General features: G+C 40.2%; 1 protein-coding gene across 1 annotated transcript; it reads right to left on the reverse strand.

Annotated features, from left to right (window-relative positions):
* Positions 1-782: 782 nt before the first annotated feature.
* On the reverse strand, positions 783-12,645 carry LOC309400274 (large ribosomal subunit protein eL18-like; the record flags this gene model as incomplete). Its single annotated transcript, XM_081968688.1, has 8 exons — positions 783-864; positions 976-1,099; positions 2,033-2,131; positions 2,619-2,726; positions 3,915-4,001; positions 9,488-9,528; positions 10,671-10,732; positions 12,563-12,645. 8 exons carry the CDS (start codon positions 12,643-12,645, stop codon positions 791-793), a joined length of 678 nt encoding a protein of 225 aa, XP_081824814.1. The 3' UTR covers positions 783-790.
* Between the last annotated feature and the right edge of the window lie 7,715 nt (positions 12,646-20,360).

Raw genomic sequence — 20,360 nt, forward strand, 5'->3', positions numbered from 1 at the left:
TGCATGTGTAAAGCTTGTAGCAATTATGGGTAGCTAGAAAGCTGATAAAAGTAACAAGAATTAGAAAACTTACAGACCTCAGCTAAAAGTTAGGAATAGAGATGGGCGGCAGCAAATGAAATGTCTATTAGACAACTCCTGGGGCATTCATTAGCCAAGGCTTAGGAATGGGACAGCTATAGACCAATAGAACAAATTGTAGAATTATTGCTAAAATGTTTATTAGAGGTTATTTCTTATTATTTCACCTTATCCCACCTTCTCCTTTAGTGAAAATGTATAAAGCTGGCTTAATCCTTTGTTCTTGGTTCTTGGCCTTTTGACCAGGAACCCTTTTCCTTGGAGTACTCCAATAAAAAGCAATCAGAAAACCTGCACCTCGTGTCTGGCGTCCATCATTGGCTTCAGCACCAGGCTCAGACCCCAATTGGGGACAACAATGGGGAAGCCAGATTCACTTAGCAACCATGTTAGTTACTTAACTGCAGTGATTCACTTAACAGATGTGGCAAGAAAGGTCATAAAATGGGGCAAAACTCACTTAACAACTGTCTCGCTTAGCAAGGGAAATTTTGGGCTCAATTGTGGTCATAAGTCAAGGACTAACTGTACACTTAGAAACCAAAAGTGCTAGTGCAGAAGAGTAAGTAATGAGCAAAAGCACAAATTCAGCTCAAATTAAGTCTTTTAAAAAGTGGTCATCATTTTGAACCACCATATGTCTTTGAAAATCAGAGACAAAATAGGTAAGAGCAAAATGGACAGAAGAAAACCTAATGGTCTAGAATACTCACTTAGTGTGGCTGTGGGGGGTGCCAGGAGCCTTGCCAAAATGCCGATAAACTTGGCGGGCCTTTCTGGGTCCTGCAGAAGGCAAGTTCAGAGAGATCTTTCAGTCAGGCTGAGATATCAGAAACACTAAGACCAATAAAAACTTCACAACTCAGGAAAGTGTAATGTCCTCTTCTGACTCACCAGAAAGTAAAACAGTTCCCTGGCCCTTAGGGGCAGCCATGGCTAACTGGTCAAAAGTCATGATCTGGCCTCCAGCTTTCAGGATGCGTCGGCGGGCTCCCTGTGTGACTCTGAGGGCACAAATCTGGGGAAGAGAAAAAAACCAGTTTGCAACGTGAGAATCTTCAAAAATAAAAAAGCAAGCACAGGCAGTCCTCATTAGCCATGGGGGTCATTATTTTGATTTTTGTCCCAACTCTTACTTTAATAATAACTCAAGGCACGAATATACCTAATACTCCTTCCTCCTCCGATTTTCCCAACAACAACTATGTGAGCTGGACTGAGAGTGAGTGACTCGCTCAAAGTGACCCAGCTGGTTTTCATGCCTAAAGCAGGACTAAAACTCAGTCCTCTGGTTTCTAGCCTGGTGTCTAACTGCTATACCAAACTAGCTAATCCACATTTGGAAACTATGAATGAGACCATGTTGCCTGCAGGAAAGTATTTTATGCATACATAAATTTAATTATTTTGCATATGGATAAAATGGCAGACAAGCTTGTGAACATGTGTAGCAACATTTTTTGACTGTTTCCATTGTAGTAACAGATAAGAATTGAACCCACACAAATGAGAAAAGACATTTCTATTTACAATCTCACCTACATCTCAATTATTGTAACTAGGAATCAAATATACCTTTAAATCAATTGACTACAATGAGACATGATTAGTCAGGAAGCTAAGGTTCAGAATATTAAAAATATTTTTAGAAGTACTCATAAAAATTGCATTTCTCCTGCAGCAAAGCAGTTTATCTAAAAAAACCCCAAGCATTCTCTTTCTCAAGCACAAAGCTTTGATCAATGATTCATCGAACTCAATTCAGGTGTTCTTATGATTGGATAATGGATACTGTAAATATTTAATGAAGAGACACACATTTTTGCATACAGTTCTGTACTTACTGTACACTCTTATATATAGTATTTTCCTCTAATTTATGAAATCCAAACTGTCAAGAAATCTGTCCCCTTGCTCTCATCTCCCATCTGAATTCCACCAGTCAGGATACCTTCAGTTTGGGAATTTCCTGGATGCGAACATCATCCGTCACTGTGCCCACCACAACAGCAGTTTTGTTTTCCCGCCCTTGGAGCTTCATTTTACGGATCTAGAGAGTAAAAGATTGATCAAGTTAGCATACAAGTCCTGACCAATTTGCCTTTATCAACAGAGGTTTCATTGGTCCTTTAGCAGCATTGCTTTTAGCTACAATCTACCCTAATCAGGAAGGGAATATCACTGTGCTCTCTGAGCTTCGTTATTTTCCTGCAGACATTTCTAGTTGGATAGTGAAACGTCTGTAGGAAAACTGAGCTCAGAGATCACCAAGGACTCTTGAGTTACTAATATTCTCTTCTGTTGGAATATTACTACGGTTCTGCTCTTGAGCTCATCACTGATACCAACTTCCACCCTTCTTTTCTTTTTTCTCCATCTGGTCAAAGCCACAGCAGAGGTGGCACCACCTGTTCTTTTAACAGGAAAAGAACAATGGCAACAGCAAAGCAAATAGAAAAAAAACTAAAACTGAGGGGTAACTGAAGGACCAAGAAGAAAGAGAAAAGCAATAAGAGAATTGAAGACTCTACACTTGCCAAGCGAGACACGGACAATGGAGGCCTGTTGGTGCGGCTCATGAACAGCCGTTTGAGTATCACCTTGTTGAATTTGGCATTGGTCCGGCGAGCCAGGAATCTGTAGAGCTGAGAAAGTGGAAATTAAACCTCCAAATATATGCCGATATTCTCTCTCCCTGTCCCAAGGCACCTGGAAATTAGCCTCAAATCCAGAGCATTTTATAGCTCACCTTATTCAATATAAGACCTTTGCAAATGAAGCCCACCCTTTCCTTAAATATCACCACAAAGAACAGCCCACTATCTCCTAATATCGCCTGGATCATTATGAAAGAGGTCGCTGCCCAGGCTACTCAGTGGAATCAGAGGCAAAATGCTGGACTGTGTAGAGATAAAGCTGAATTACTTAATTGCATAAACATACCCTTGGTTATCCTGTATATACCAATATACCATATTTTTCGGACTATAAGACACACCTAGCTTTTGGGGAGGAAAACAAGAAAAAAAATCTGCCTCTACCTCTCAGCAATTTGCCTCCTTGCAGCAAACAGCAAGCAGCCTGATTTAGCATCAGCAGCTGATTTGTGGTTGGATCTGCCTCCCGGAATAATGCCTATCAGCTGTTCCAGGCTGTGGGGATCACCACTGCCCATCGCCACTGTCACCGCCCATCGCCGCTGCCACCTATTGCCACCTCCGCACGTCCCGTTTTTGGCCTCTGCGCCACCTGTTTTTGGCCTGTTCCAGGTGGCAGGGATAGGCAGCGGCGGCAATCCCCGCCACCTGGAACGGGCCAAAAATGGGGCATGTGGAGGCCAAAAACAGGATGCGCAGAGGTGGCGATATGCAGCAGCGGCGATGGCAATCCCTGCAGCCTGGAACCGCTGATAGGCGGTATTCTGGGACAAACAACAAATCAGCTGCTAAAGCTGACCAGGCTGTTTGCTGCAAGGAGGCAAATTGCTGGGAGGCAGAGGCCGAAGGGTGGGGGGGGGGGGCAGCGAGTGGGCAGGGCTTCGGCAACATTTGCTGTATAAGATGTACAGACATTTCCGCCCACTTTTTTTGGGGGAGGGGTAGGTGAGTGGTGGAGTGTGTCTTATACAAGGTACATTCAAGAAATGAATGGTCTAAAATTAAATCTAAATACTGCTAATGGATTCCCAGCAACTGAGAATCCTATCGTGCAAAAGTGATCAATGACACCTAGAACCTTTATATATACAGCACACTGCTGTCAAGTATAACTCCCTCCCCCAATACCTGTATGTCTTTACATTTCTTCATGGAAATGCAAAAGTTGGCTCTCACCTTGACTAAGACACGAAGGTAAATATCCTGACTCTTGGGCTCCTTACGACGAACCTTACGGTCCTTGTTGTGGCGAATATCAATTCCCTGGTGACAAACAAGGGAAATATTCAGGTTAGTGGAAATATCTCATATATGCCCTTTCCCTGACAAATAAAAAAATATCTTGTTTCTTTATACAGGTAGTATAAAGGACTTACAACTGTTCATTTAGTGACTGTTCAGAGTTACAATGGCACTGAAAGTGACTTATGACCATTTTTCACACTTACGACCTTTGTATCATCCCCATGATCATGTGTTCAAAATTCAGATGCTTGGCACCTGGCTCAAATTTATGACTGTTGCTGTGTCCCACGGTCATATGATCCCCTTTTGTGACCTTCTCATGAGCAAAGTCAATGAGGAAGCCAGCTTCAATTAACAACTGTGTTACTAGCTTATCAACTGCAATTATTCACTTAACAACCATGGCAAGAAAAGTCATAAAATGGGGCAAAACTCACTTAACAAAGGTCTCACTTAACAGAAATTTTGGGCTCAATTGTAGTCGTAAGTCGAGGCCTAGCTGTATTTTGGCATTATATTATATAAACTTCTGGTATCAAATAAGAGTTTAGCTTGGTCAAAATCAAAGTGCTCTAATTAAACTCGAAACAGAATCTGCAAAAAATCAGGGCCTGCTCCCAAAACAGGCATACCCCAAAACCTCTGATATGTTTGTATCAAAATCTAATCTCCAGTACAATAACATCTAGTCCAAAGGTTCCCAATCTTTTTCGGTTTGCGGCTCCCATAACACTTCGGATTTTTTCCGCGGCTCCCTTAATAGGTACATCCGATTTTTTTTAATTTTTGACTTTTTAAGGATTTGGAAATCTACTTTTTAGTTCGTTAAGGTTAGGTTAATTGAAAAATAAATTAAACACGAGCTTTAAATTCACAATTTATTGAACATCGTTTAATGATTTAAAATTATTAATGGGATGGATGGGCTTGTTGTTCGCTGCACAACTTCTCAAATCTTGGAATAAAATTGGAAATGGCGACTCTCATTTCTTGCTCGACGTTAATTTTCGAGCGATATTTACTTTTTATTACCGCAACTGCCAAAAACCCAGCTTCACACAAATAGGATGTTGCAAAAGGAATTAATATTCTTAGGGCTTTGCAACTAAGCAGTGGGTATTCCTCTTTTACTGATATCCAAAAATCAGAAAGTTCCATGCTAACAAATTTTAACTTCAATGTTGTGTCGCAAGACAACTCAATAAGAGATTCTTCTTCTGTAGAGGTAAATCCTGATGGAGCCTTGGCTCTAAATGGGTCTTGAATCCAAGTAAATTTTTCAATGTTATCTGCTTCAAAGTATTTTTCGAACCATTTGATAAGCTGAGATAGGTGATCTTCAAAAAGAGATTTTAAATTGCAAGACAAACTGATTTCATTGGAGGTTAAAAACTGGTGCAACAAGGGAAAGCAATCATTAAGATCATCTTCATTAATTTTTAGTTTCCATAGCTGTAATTTTTTTCTGAAAGCTGAAATCTTTTCTGTTAACTTTAAAATGTGCATATTGCGTCCTTGTAAAGAGAGATTCAACGCATTCAACTTTTCAAAGATATAATAATAATAATAATAATAATAATAATAATAATAATAATAATAATAATAATAATAATATATTTATTTCTTAGCCGCACCCTCTCCCGGAGGACTCGGGGCGCCGTACAACGAAACATACGAAATAAATATGTGGACAAAACAAACATATAAGAAAGACATATACTAAGACATACACAAGGAGGAGGTCGGCTAAAAATAAAACAATTAAAATACAGTATTAAAACCCCTAGAAATATAATTAAAATACCCAGTTAAAAACCCGTCAGGAGCGATATGGTTAGATCAAAGTTGAGCCAGGCCAGCTGCTTGGAATAGGTGGGCCTTAAGCTTAATACGGAAGGAGCGGAGGTCAGAGGTAATCCTAATATCCGGAGGGAGGTCATTCCACAGGGCTGGGCCCGCCACAGAGAAGGCTCTACTCCTAGGCGCCGCCCCACGACATTGTCTAGCGGACGGCACCTGGAGGAGGCCCTCTCTGTGCGAGCGGATTGGTCGCAGGGATGTATGGGGCAGAATACGATCCCGCAAGTAACTAGGTCCTAAGCCATGGAGCGCTTTAAAGATAGTTATCAAAACCTTGAAACGCACCCGATAGACCACAGGAAGCCAGTGCAGCTCGCGCAGGAACGGTGTCACATGGGAGTACCTAGTACTCCCCATAATTACCCGCGCGGCTGCGTTCTGGACCAACTGTAGCCTCCGGGTGCATTTCAAGGGAAGCCCCATGTAGAGAGCGTTACAGTAGTCCAAGCGAGACGTCACCAGCGCATGAGTGACTGTGCGTAAGGCGTATATATATAGGCGTATATATATATATATATAACTGTATCACATAGGTATGCGAGTTTAATCAAAAAGTCTGTTTCTACAAAGTGTTTGGCATACTCATGTTTTTCTTCTTCAAGGAAAGTGTATATTTCTTGCTGTAATTGGAACGTACGAGACAATACACCCCCGCGAGAGAGCCATCGTGAGTGGCAGTAGTACAACAAAGATGTGTATTCACCTCCCATATCTTCACACATTCTTTTAAAAAATCTTGCTTTCAGTGGCTGAGTTTTTATATAGTTTACTATATTTACCACACGTTCTAAAACTATATTTAGTGGAGGACTTATATACTTTGATGCAAGTGCTTCTTTGTGAATGATGCAATGGGTCCAAACTGAATCTGGAGCTTTGTTTCGAATAAGCGCCTGCAATCCTCCATAAGAGCCGGACATCGAACGACCACCGTCAGTACAGACGCCAACGCACTTTGTCCAGTCTAAATTATTTTCAACCATAAATATATTCAGGATCTTGAACAAATCCTGAGCCTTTGTACTTCCAGTAATACTTTTACAAAAGAGAAGGTCCTCAACGATTGAATTACCATCTAAGAACCGTACGTAACAAATCAAGTGTGCGTCCTTATTATTGTCTGTGGCCTCATTGAGTTGCAGTCCATATTCACTTCCTTTTAATTTTTCAATTAATTGTGCATTGAGATCCTCCCCCATGTGCTCAATTCTGCGACTGATTGTATTGTTAGACAAAGGGACATTTGAAAGCAGTTTCCCCGCTGACTCACCAATCATAATGTTCACTAAATCTACAGCAGCCGGTAGAATGAGTTGCTCTGCAATAGTATGGGCCTTTTTACACTTAGCAACTCTATATGCAACTTTGTATGATGCTAGCAAAGCCTTATTTGGTATTGACATATGTTTATAAATGCTGCCTTTTTGTTGTTTTAATTCAATTAACTTTCTTTTAAAAAAGTTGCGAGGTTTACCAACAAAGTTAGAATGGTTGGTTTCTAAATGTCGTTTTAACTTACTTGGAAGCATACATTCCGGTGCCAAAACTTTCATGCACAATACACACTGTGGTCTCTCTTTATCATTTTCGTTTATTGATGTAAAGCCAAAATCCAAGTAACTGTCGTCATATTTACGACGTTTTCGCTTCTCGGAACCCTTGCCACTAGTTTGTGGAACTTCGTCTATAGATTTAGCACTATCTTGATTATTCAAGTTTAATAAGAATTTGTCCATTTTAGGGTGATCAGAAAAATAGCTTTTGAAAAGTAACTTAACCACCACACTATTAAGTTAGCCCAACAAACAAAAACTTATGCGAGCACTGAGGTGATAACAAACGAATAGAAATCCGACTTGTAACTGCGCATGCGCACTAGACGTTTCAGAAATGGCGCATCAGCGTTAGACCCAGCGGGCGCAGGTATTAATTGAATATTTCGCGGCGCCCTTATGACGATAGCGCGGCTCCCCAGGGAGCCGCGGCTCACACTTTGGGAATCACTGATCTAGTCTATAAGGAACGCATTGGCTCACATGGTAAAGAGGCTGGGTTGAGAAATTTGAAGGCTCATATTTGAAGCCCAAGTGTTGCTGTGTGACAAGGTAAGCCAACCATCATTCACTCTAGCTCCTGCCAACCTAGCAGTTTGAAAGCATGAAAACACAAGTAAATAAATAGGTACCACTTTGGTGAGCTCATTATCAGGGACATGAAAGAAGTCCCAATTGGGCATCCCCCCAGGCAATGGTGACGTCACTGGCTGATCCTGATCCAAAGCACAGAAGCACTTTGGTGCTTCTGACAGGTTAGTATAGTATCTATCCTATGAAAAAACTCAAGACTTTGAGAGCATTAGTTTGCTTCTCTATACAGGTAGGTGTCAACGTATGACCATAACTGATCCCAACATTTCTGTGGCAAAGTGAGATAGTTGTTAAGTTTTTCTCTATTTTATGACCTTTCTTGCCATTGCTGTTAAGTGAATCACTGCTGTTAGGTTAGTAACACAGTTGTAAGTGAATGTGACTTCCCCATTGTCTTTGTTTGTCAGAAGGTGACCCCAGGACATTGCAACTGTCATAAATATGAATCAGTTGCCAAGCGTCTGAATTTTGATCACTTGGCCACAGGATGCTGCAACAGTTGTTAAGTGTGAAAAATAGTCATAAGTCACACAAGTCACATGCTGTAACTTTGAAGTCACTAAATGAACTGTTATAAGTCGAAAACTATCTGTAATTATAAGATCTTCTGTGTAAGCATTTATAAAATTGCACTGTGAATGACAATATATCTCTCAAATAGTTTTCTACCTGTAAGGGTTAGAGTCAGATATGTATGTAAAAACCATGTGAACAAAATGTAAAATACATTAGAATTATATATGGCACAACAGCAACAGACATACAGTCATGTTGCACCATACTATTATGCTGTTTCACATAAGTAGCAGTTATTCTCCTTTTTAGACAAATGTCACGGTTATTCAGACTTATCTATATCCATTACTATCTGACCCAGTCTTTCTCAACCTCAAGAACTTTTCAGATGCAGGGACTTCAACTTCCAAAATTCCCTAGTCAAAAGCTGGCTGGGGAATTCTGGGAGTTGAAGTTCACCCATCTTAAAATTGTTGAGCTTGAGAAACACTGATTTCACTCATCTGCTATGTCTCAATGAATACAGCCAGGTACCACAACATACCAATAAGTAAAGGACTTTTTTTTTCACAGACAAGCTAGTCAGTTTTATTTCAATTTTTAAATAAGTTGTTCACATTTAGGTTTCGCAGTTCCATTTAGTATTGTTAGATTTCAATAGTTTAATAATTGCATTTTTAAAAAATTACTCTGAATTTAGTGTAGTGGTTCATGCATTAGGATAGAAATCTGGAAAATCAGGAGATCCAGTCTTGCTTTAGGTACAAAGTGATTTAGCCTTGTCATTCTTCAGCCTAGGAAGCACACAGAGGTAAGTAGGTGACTGCAATAAAGTAAACTGAATTACAGGTAGTCCTCAACTTACAACAGTTTGCTTAGTGACCATTCGAAGTTACAACAGCACAGAAAAAGTGACTTATGACCATTGCAGCATCCCCATGCTCATGTGATGTACATTCAGATGCTTGACAACTGACTCACATTTATGATAGTTGTAGTGTCCCGGGTCACCTTTTTGCAACCTGACAAGCGAAGTCAATGGGGAAACCAGATTCATTAAAAAAATTACTAATTTAACAACTGCAGTGATTCACTTAACGAATGTGGCAAGAAAAGTCATAAAATGGAGCAAAACTCACTTTAGAAATTTCTCACTTAACAACATACATTTTGGACACAATTGTGGTCATACCTGTACACTAGAATTATATTACTACTGTTCCTATAGGCTTTGCATCAACTGATTAATTCATAAGGGAAAATGTGCTATGTCTAAAACAGTGTTTGAGGCATCTTGTAAGCAATGGTTTGAGTACATTTCTTCCCAAATCAATGTAGTCCATATCAAAATACAAGTTCATCTTCCAAGCCCTCCAAGTCATTCAACCGAGAATCTTTTCCCTTTAACTGTGTGTTCCTCTCAAATTATACTGTCTTCTCTTTGTGCATCACTGCCCTTCGCGTTTATCTACATTTCATGAGGAAATGACCTATCCCCTATCTTTGTTTTCTCTTTAGTACCAATATCAGGTTCACCAACTCATTTTCAACGAGTTTTCTCTTGTTTTGTACTGTTATTTATTCCCATATCCAGAAAAAGTGTCTTGATACCTACTGCTACTATGCTGTGTATATCAGATCTCGTTGGATGACATCTATGGATCCTATGCCTCTCAATCAGTTTGCTCAAACAACAATAGACAAATAACAAAAAAAAGCAGAAGCCCTTTATCACTATTTTATAATAGTCACATGGCACCAAAACTACTTTTCCAAAATAACGTCGTGCTTTAGAGGATATCTGAAGCAACTTTTGTGACAATAGACTCCGCGTTTTTCACCAAACATTATTTTATTACAACCAAAATAATTAAATTTAAGAATTCGACCCGGGCTTGTCGTGCACACGCGTGTTCGGGCCTCTTTCCCCCCCGATCTTTAGGAGCGCCCGCAAACTGGGAGCTTTCTTAGGCCCGAACCCCATCCTGCAACAACCACCGCCCTCTGCGGGCAGGCCTCCCTACTATCGGGGTTCAATCCTGGGCCTCCAGGACTTTTATGTTTCCCTCTTTACCAGCACAATACAACCTGCTCTCCAGGTTGCTTCCCCGGAGATGATTATAACCGATTCAACAGCTCCGCGCCCTCCCCTTTCAATCCTTACCATGGTGGCGTTGGCACCGCCGGGAAAAAAGAGACCGGAAGAGGCTGCCGACGTGCAAAGAACTATGGGAAGGAAAGGATGAGCCCGGGAAAGGGAAACCCGGGTAATTCTACCTCTCTATGGTGATGTTAAGACCGCGCACGTAACGTAAGACAGATGTAGAGCGACGTTCTTTGTCAAGAAACCAAACTTCCGGGTTAATCATTATTTACATCTCGTTAGAGAGGTAAGTAACCGTTCGATACAGATGAAACTTAGTTATGACTGATCAGCCTGATTATGATAGTGTTGCTTTCACTGAAACTTTGTGGGATGAACCTACATGCATATCACGCTTCTGGGAAAAGCAACTTAATCAAAAAAGCAGAAAAGGTGTAAGATATAGTAACCCACCATTCTTCTAAGAAGGGTGAGTGCTAATTTTCTTCAATAGTTAAAATCTATTTTTCTGTGTTCTATATTTTCATTGTAAGAGAACAACTATGTTAGTCTACTATAGCAAAAATCAAAATGGATTTTCAGACAAATTTTCTAAAAAGATGTGTTGGGAGGAAACGCTCCCCAGTTGGGCTCTTCCAGCCGGGATACCTCGGTTGGTGGTCGAAGAACAAAATTGAACAGAGAAGTGAGGGGACATATTAATAATAATACAATAGGTAGAATTAGTGGAACATAATAGTAGAGTCAGTAGAATTGATTTGACTTGCTGTTTTGCTTCTGTAAGAATTGCTTTGCTAAGAATTGGAATTGCCTCTGCCATTTCTTCTTACCAGTGGTCTAACTTCTGTTATCTTGGGGTTTTTTTATAACTTGGTGCCTGGTGCGTATCTCAAGAAGCAGGGTATGTCATGGATTGCCAGGGTTACATTGGGCAAATACCTGTGTTGCTAAGCACTCAACTCCCCTGTTCTTTGCTGCACTGCCAAAGGAAGGTGTGGGCCAGGGGGGCAGAATTGGGTACTAAGCTGATGTCTCTGAAGGTATAAAAGGATGCCACACCTTCCCTAAGGTGTGCATGATCTTTGTATGTTGTGGAATGTCTACCCAGTTCTTCTTTGTACAAATAAAAGCTGATATTTTTTCCAAGCCTCTTCTTTAGTCTCTCTCTTTGGCATTCTGGTGACTCAAGTACATTTTGGGACCTTACAGAAGCAAGCTGCAGGAAAGTGTTGGAAGAAATGTCCATCTGGGTTCAGTTCCAAGTGGAAAGAAAGATACTGGAAACATAGAGACTGCTTGGAAAGATGGTTTAATGGTGGACAGGATCACATGGTTTGAGGTCCTGGGCAAAAAGGGAAGAGATGCTGAGAGTGCCTGGGTTTTATGCCGTCTCTGGGCTTTTGAATTTGAGCTTGTATTCTGATCAGGGGTAACTTTGTAGGTTGAGTTTTGAGTCCCAAGCTTGGTTGATCCTTGCTGGGTGATGTAATCTTTCTAGGTGCCATGTGGTGAGTTCTGTTGCTAGATGGGTAGAGGGCTAATCCTACCTTTTTTGGAACTTGGGTTAGGACATTTGTGTCACTGCGTTAATTGGTTTGTCAACTTGTGCTTATATTCTGAGTTATACAGTAGACTGGATTGTTTCTTATCTGACAATGATTAATGGCATGTCTCATAATACGACACACATTCTTTACTTTCCTTCTGATCTTCCGTTCGCCTGCCAAAGGAGGTGGGCAACATAGCTCTTGCCAAAATGTAAGATTTAGATAGTAAGATTTGTATTTTTACTTTCTTTTATATTAAAGTGTTTTTATTAGAACATGCCCCGGTTTTATTTTCTGCTTATTCGGAAATATGCTGCTTGGAAAGTCGACGATCCATACCTCATTAGTTCAGGGTGGAACTTCCCCTGACAATTTGCCTACGAATAGACTTAGCTATCTCTTTACCTCTTAATGGCTGACATCTGCTGTGGGCTGTTGAGGAGGGTGAGGGCTATTAACAGTGAGTCTGCTTCTTGCCTAAAAAACATGTTTTTCCATTTCTCATCCAGGGAAATATAATATTCTGCCTTTTTAATATTTCCTAGAATATTTCATTCTTCTAGGAGAGAGGTGGGTGCTAACTTCCTACAATCCCCTCCCCTTTTTGTCAAAACACGTGAGTGGGACACACATGTTCTTCGCAAAATATTAAAAATTGTTCAGATCAGGGAGACTTGATGGGTGCTTTTAATTTTTCTGATGCAAAGGGGAAGGCATTGATAGAGGCAGCAGAAGAAGGAGAGCTTTCAACCATGAATGTCTAGCAGCCAGGGCAAACTTTCTGGAAAGAAATTTACAGTATCCACTTTTCCATGCCAATTAATTTCAGATGTCAGACATCACTTTCTGTGAGCTTCCAGTCAGGTTTGCCCCCAAATTCTTCACAGCCATGGTTTTGCTTTAAATATCTACATGCTGCCCATTTCAAGGGTTGTTTCTTGAATCTGCCCAAATTGAGGTTAACCAATCCAGGCTTTTTAGTATTTTTTAAATTACACACAATGAGCCCTGGGACTCCAACTCATGAGACCACCAGTGCAACATATCCTGCTTTACTGGGCAGCTGGGCAGCATCATTTGTGAGTCACAGGGCTTGGGATTTGGAGATCTCTTTTCTGCTACTTCTTCAGTGAGGGAATTGCTTGAGGGGGATGCCCCTCCCCCATGAAATTGGCTGTGAGGTATGACTGCTTGGGCCTTAGTGCCACAGAGCAAAAAGGAGAAGCTTTGTGAGGAGGTAGGTGAAAAGAATAAATTTAACATGATTCCGAATATGATTCTGAATATTCTCTCTCTCTCTCTCCATACATACGCATGCACGCACTAATAATAATAATAATAATAATAAATATTTATTTCTTAGCCGCACCCTCTCCCGAAGGACTCGGGGCGGCGTACAATGAAACATATGAAATAAATATGGACAAAACAAACATATAACAGAGACATATACCGAGACATACACAAGGAGGAGGTCGGCTGATAAATAAAACAATTAAAATACAATATTTAAAAACCCCTAGATAATTAAATATAATTAAAATACCCAGTAAAAGCCCGTCAGGAGCGATATGGTTAGATCAAAGTTGAGCCAGGCCAGCTGCTTGGAATAGGTGGGTTACTAGCTGGTAACCTGGCGTTGCCTGGGTATTTATAGATGTAGAAGCATTTGTCTGACAGGGAGCCATTGAGAGGGGCCTTTCTTCCCCCTACTCCCATGCCCATCATCCCTGCCCTCTCCCTTCCCCCTCCCATGCGCTCCTCTGGTAGATTTCTTTAGAAGAGATTCGGGATAATGTCAGTGTTCCAAGTAACACCCCTAATGAGAGAAGACTCGGAGGTTTGAGTTTCCTCAAAGTTCCATTTTACAATACAATACAATAGTAGAGTCGGAAGGGACCTTGGAGGTCTTCTAGTCCAACCCCCTGCCTAGGCAGGAAACCCTATACCGTTCTAGACAAATGGCTATCCAACATCTTCTTAAAGACTTCCAGGGTTGGGGCATTCACAACTCTAAAATTTTATTAGAGATGTCATATTGGCACATCTGGGGAAACCCGAATCTGAAAGTTTCCAGGTTTTCCCCATCCAAGTGAAAGTTCAAGACCCTGCCCAGCACCCACATGTCCATCACATGATCCAATCAGGTATCATCCAAACCAGGAGTTACCTCCCAGTCATCTCATCACAGCTGCAGGGCCAGTCGTCCTTGACTTTCTGAGAAAGAATGTTATTATGGATACATGTCACCCACTGTTAAGTAATTAAGCTCCCCGTTAGGAGAGCGAGTATGCAGAGAAGCGTAACGAGACTGATATGGAATAACATGCACAAACCAGCATACAGAGACACTGAATAGTATAAAAATATAGTAGTTTACTATGTAGAAATATAGAAGTATTCAGAGTCTGGTTAACAGTCCAAGTCATACATGGTTCAGTAATTCAGTTATCAAAATAGTCAGTCTAGCACACAAAATATTGCTAACAGTAGCAAACTGTTAGGGGGCAGTTCCACCCTGAATTAACGAAGCGTGGACCGTGGCTTTTCCTGGTAGCATACTTTTGAAGACAAGCAAAAATAAACCCGAAGCAAGATCTAATAAAAAACATTTTTAATATAAAATAAAAATACAAAAACTTGCTATCTAAATTAATTACATCTCTGCAGAGTTATGTGCCTGCCACCTTCGGCAGGCGAACGGAAGATCAGAAGAGAAAGTTAAGGAATGTGAATGAGCAGGCGCACTAAATCACTTGCAGATAAGAACTGGAGCATGCTCAATAAATTTTCAGCACAGCTAAGCAAAACAATTAACGCAGTGACACCCCTTCTTTTGCTAGTTGGGCTGCTGTCATCAAAACATCAAATAAGGGGGGGGCGGAGCTTGCTGCCAGCATGAATGGCTGCCTAGACAGAGAGCTCTGTTAACAGCAGCCAGATCTAACGTCCGGAGGGGGTTTGCTGAAAAGATTTTGATAAGCCAAGCCTTCCTGGAGGGAAGACTGAAGAGAGAAGGTTGGTTTGACACGGCCATAGGATGGCAATCCATGGTATGTGCTTGAAATCTCCTTCATATCCCCGGACGTGGAAGAGGGCGACAGCAATGGACGTCCCAAAATGCTGACAAGAGTTCAAAGCAAGCGAGGATTTATTACAGAAAGCTGTCGGAGTTGCGAGTGATCTAACAGCTTCCAATCTTGGAGAAGGTAATTCTATCCCAAAACAGCTCAAGAGATCAAGGGCTCCAGGGAGATTACAGCGGCGAAAAGTAATATACTGAGTGAAAAATGGCGGCTTTATCTTTTTACTCTCTGAACTGTCTGATAAGTTGAACCTAAACCTAATCTGTTAACATAACAAAGCCGGCTGTAAATAACTTTGACTATACAGACTCCTTCAGGGGGTTTTGAGTTAATTATACAAGTCTGGAAGGCTCGAAGGGAAAAACTTATTTTAGCAATTTATATGTAGAGTGATAGCAGTTGGTCAGCGCTTGGACAAGTGGAAGAGAGACATCTACTGGCGAAACCTGGAACTTTCCCCCCCTCTTAATACCCTAAGAGAAAACAGGATCTTTCTTTGCTGACTATATTCTCTGGACAGCCTGTGGATTCTACTATCTGGAGAGAGAGAAAGAAGATCTATTGGAGCAGGGGAACCCAGAACATTTTCATATAATTATCCAATACAGGAGGGACGCACCTAAGGTTGAACTTAAAACCTAGGAATTAATGTGATAATATTACCATCAAAGGAATATATTGTTTTTGCTATTGTTATTGTTGTAAGATTACTAACCCTAACTTCTTTCAATATTAGTGGCACTAGTACTGATTAATCTAGGATAATATAAGCAATAACTATAAACATTCTATCCTTAGATTTTATTAAGTAATCAAAATAGATTAATAGATTAATAGAAAGTTAGGAGTATTATAAATGTGACATACACACACACACACATATATATACAGTGATAAACCGATAAGTCTCCCACACTATCCTACTATCCTGTGACAGCTGTTCCTATATAACACATGAACTAATCGATATATAGAGTTTACTACCCCCTATCACTATTTAAAATTGAAATTTGAGTAGAGGTAGAGGGAAGAGGAGAGGGAGAAGAAGGAAGGTAGGTAGGCAGGAAGGAAGGAAGGAAGAAGGGAGGGAGGTAGGAAAGAGGGAGGGAGGAAGGAAGGAAGAAGAGAAAGAAAGAAAGAAAGAAAGAAAGAAAGAAAGAAAGAAAGAAAGAAAGAAAGAAGGGGGACTGGAGAAAGTTACGAGGGAAAGAAGTAAGTGGGAGTTCTGGGGGAAAATTAAAGTAGGGATCCAACTCCTCCAAAAAATGACAAGTAGTACAAATTTTACGAAAATTGGCACGAGGAGAAAGCCAGTATCCCAGCCATCCCTAGCGGCTGCCAGTCCCTCGAACCAAAGATCTTCGGAGGATATGCCTCAGAGAGAAAGATCCAATTCAACTAAGGAATTGCAGATGATGCTACAGTCAATGCATGAGGCAATGGCTAAAAATCACGAAGAACTTAAAAAGGACATCAAAGAAATAAGGAGTGATACAGTAGAATTAAAGGAGAGAATGCAGAAGATGGACGATAAATTTGAGAAGTTCCAGGAACAGATCAATAAACACGAACAAAGAATAAATGTAATAGAAGGAAGGTTGGAAAAGGAGGTTGAAAAAATGGAGCAGCTGAGTGCTAGGCTGATCCAGGCAAACAAGGAACTTGAGTTAACGGTCCTCACGTTAGAATCGGAGAAAGCAGCCCAATTCCTACGGTTCCAGAACGTAAAGGAAGAAAAAGGCGAGGATTTACCAGACATGATGGCAGACCTAATGGCAAAGGCTTTGGGAATAGAAAAGGACGAGATGGCAAGTGAGATCGACGAGACGTATAGAATACAGACAAACTACGCAAAAAAGAATAATCTCCCAAGAGAAGTCCATGTAAAGTTTGTTAAAAAATCAATACGTGACGAGGTGCTGAATAGAACTAGAGACGACCCGATAATTTACAACCAACGACAATTAATAGTTCTAAAACAGGTACCAAGGAGAATCAGAGAATTAAGAAGGCCCTACCAATTTTTAACATCTGTCCTGAACAAATATGAAATTAACTTTAGATGGCTGATGCCGGAGGGCGTACTGGTAACCTGAAGAGATAGAAGATTTAGAATAGACACAATAGAACAAGCGGAAGACTTTTACAACACCCTAGTTGGACAGGAGGAGGAGAAAGACGAAGGAGAACAGGCGGGAGCAAGGAGGCAAGGATCCAGGGTACAGATAAGAAGAGAGAAGGAACCAGTGGAGATACGAAAGGAAAAAGAAGTCGTTCTAGACGAAAAAGGGGAAGAACCAAAGGAAGTGAGAGAAATAAGGGCAACAAGAAGCACACGACCCAAATACACATAGAAATATGTCGGGAGAAATCAAGATCCTATCATTGAATATTAATGGTCTAAACTCACCCCAGAAGAGGAAAACAATATTTAATAAATTAAAACATTTGAACTACGATATAATTGCAATGCAAGAGGTCCATATGACTAAAAGACAGATCCAGATATTAGAATGTCCTAGATTGGGCAAAATCTACGCAGCACTGGCTGACCAAAAGAAAAGAGGAATAGCATTATATGTCAAAGACACAATTCAGACTAAACTAATTTACCATGATGAGGAAGGGAGGATACTAATCGTGGAAATAATGTTAAATCAAAAAAAGGTGTCACTGGTTGTAATATATGCACCCAATGAAGGCCAGGAAAATTTCTATCACAAACTACATGGCATTATTTGAGAGATGGGAACTGAAAATGTCTGTTTACTGGGCGACTTCAATGCTATAGTTGACCCGAAACGGGACTATAAAAGTGGAAAGAAGAGAAAAGGAGCTAGGAGAACTTTGCCAAGGTCATTCTTCCAAATGGCTGAAGAACTAAATTTGTTTGATGTATGGAGAGAAAGATATCCAGAGGCTAAGCAATATACCTTCTACTCGAACCGACACGAATCCTGGTCAAGGATAGATATGGTCTGGCTGCCAATGGAGTTAATCTCAGAAGTGAAGGAGATAGATATAGAACCCAATCTATGGGCTGACCACAATCCCATGAAGATTATTTGGAAGAAACAAAAGGGCAGTTACCGTTGGTCACTCAATAGGTCAATTCTAAAAGACCAGGAATATATTAATAGAGTCAACCAAGAATTAAGATTCTTCTTTAAAGAAAATGGACCAGGAGACACATCCATACAAAACCTATGGGATACGACTAAGGCATTTATAAGAGGGGTCACAATATCAGCTACAGCCAGGAAGAAAAAAACTGAGAATCTAAAAATAAGAGAGCTGAAAGAAAGGTATAGAAATTTAGAGAGTGAATTACAAAAGAAACCGCAGAACAGAAGTATAAAAGGAAATATGGAACTGATTAAACATGAATTGGCTATATTTGAAAAAGCAAAATTGGCACAATCTATAAAAAAAGCAAAACAAAACTTCTTTGAGAATGCAAATAAACCGGGGCGATGGCTATCCTATAGGCTGAGGAAGCAAAAACAAAAGAACTGGATCAATAAACTACAAGATGAAAAAGGTGAGATCTGCTACCAACTAGAGGAAAAGAAAAAGATTATCCAAGAGTTTTATGATCAATTATACAAAGAAAACCGAGACTATACAAAGGAAGGAATATTACAGTATCTGGAAAAGTCAGATCTGCCAAAGGTACCAGAGGAGATTAAGGACATGTTCAATGAAGACATTAAAACATCAGAGATAACCGAGGCCATACAAAGACAAAAGAATAATAAAGCTGCAGGGCCGGATGGGTTGCCAGCGGAAATTTATAAAGAATTTCAAGTATCCCAACGTTGTTAGAAGTCTACAACGCTGTGTTGAAAGAGGCGAAGACACCGTTGTCATGGACGGAGGCTAACATTGTACTATTACCTAAGGCGGATACAGACCAGGTGCTTATACAAAACTACAGACCAATATCACTGCTAAATGCAGATTATAAAATCTTTGCCTCAATAATAGCAGAAAGGCTGAAAAAATTTCTTACATCGTTCATCCATACAGACCAAAACGGATTCCTCCCCAGAAGACAAATTAAAAACAATATGAGAATTATGTTGGACATTTTTGAATATTATGAAGTGCACAATGATAAACAGGTTGCACTAATATTTCTCGATGCCCAAAAGGCATTTGATAATGTCAACTGGGAATTTTTGCACCAACAATTAGATTATATGGATTGTGGGGACAAATTTATAAACACGATCAGAGCAATTTATACAAACCAAAAAGCCAAAATAATAATCAATGGTGAACTAACACAAAGTATTGTAATGCAGAAGGGTACAAGACAAGGTTGCCCCCTATCCCCCCTGTTGTTTATACTAACCCTAGAAGTACTAGCCAGGAATATACGTAAAGAGGTACAGATAAAGGGACTAGAAATTAAAAAGGAGCAATTTAAATTACAGGCCTTTGCGGATGATTTAGTGTTTGTGCTAGAAGATCCTATGGAATCTGGTACAAAACTCATTGAGAAACTGACAGAGTATGGGAAAATAGCGGGTCTGAAGATAAATATGACAAAGACCAAAATGCTGACTAAAAATATGAAATCAAAAGCAAAAGAGGAGTTAACGAAGAAATTGGGTATCCAAATTGTCAAAAAAGTCAAATATCTTGGTATACATTTATCTGCGAGGTGTGTGACCATCAAAGAAGACAACTATACCAATCTGATTAATAAAACTAAGAAGGACCTAGAAAGATGGAAAAACCTACAACTGTCCCTGATGGGCAGGATTGCAGTTATAAAAATGAATATACTACCCAAATTTCTTTTCCTATTTCAGAACATACCCATTAAACTAGAAAAAGGTGTCTTTAAAGATCTGAATCAATTGGTTTCGAAATTTATCTGGCAGGGAAGAAAACCAAGAATAAAACTTAAGGCTATGCAAGACACTAAGGAAAAGGGAGGATTTGGTGTACCAGATTGGGAACTCTATTATACTGCGGCTATATTAACATGGCTAAGGGAATGGATAATGCTGAGAAATAAAAGATTACTCAAATTGGAAGGTCATGACCTCCAAGCAGGCTGGCATGCCTTCCTCTGGTATGAAAAAGGATCTGCACACAAATATTTT

Source organism: Natrix helvetica (genome assembly GCF_964273705.1).
Source record: "Natrix helvetica genome assembly, chromosome: W".
Classification (NCBI taxonomy): Eukaryota; Metazoa; Chordata; class Lepidosauria; order Squamata; family Natricidae; genus Natrix; species Natrix helvetica.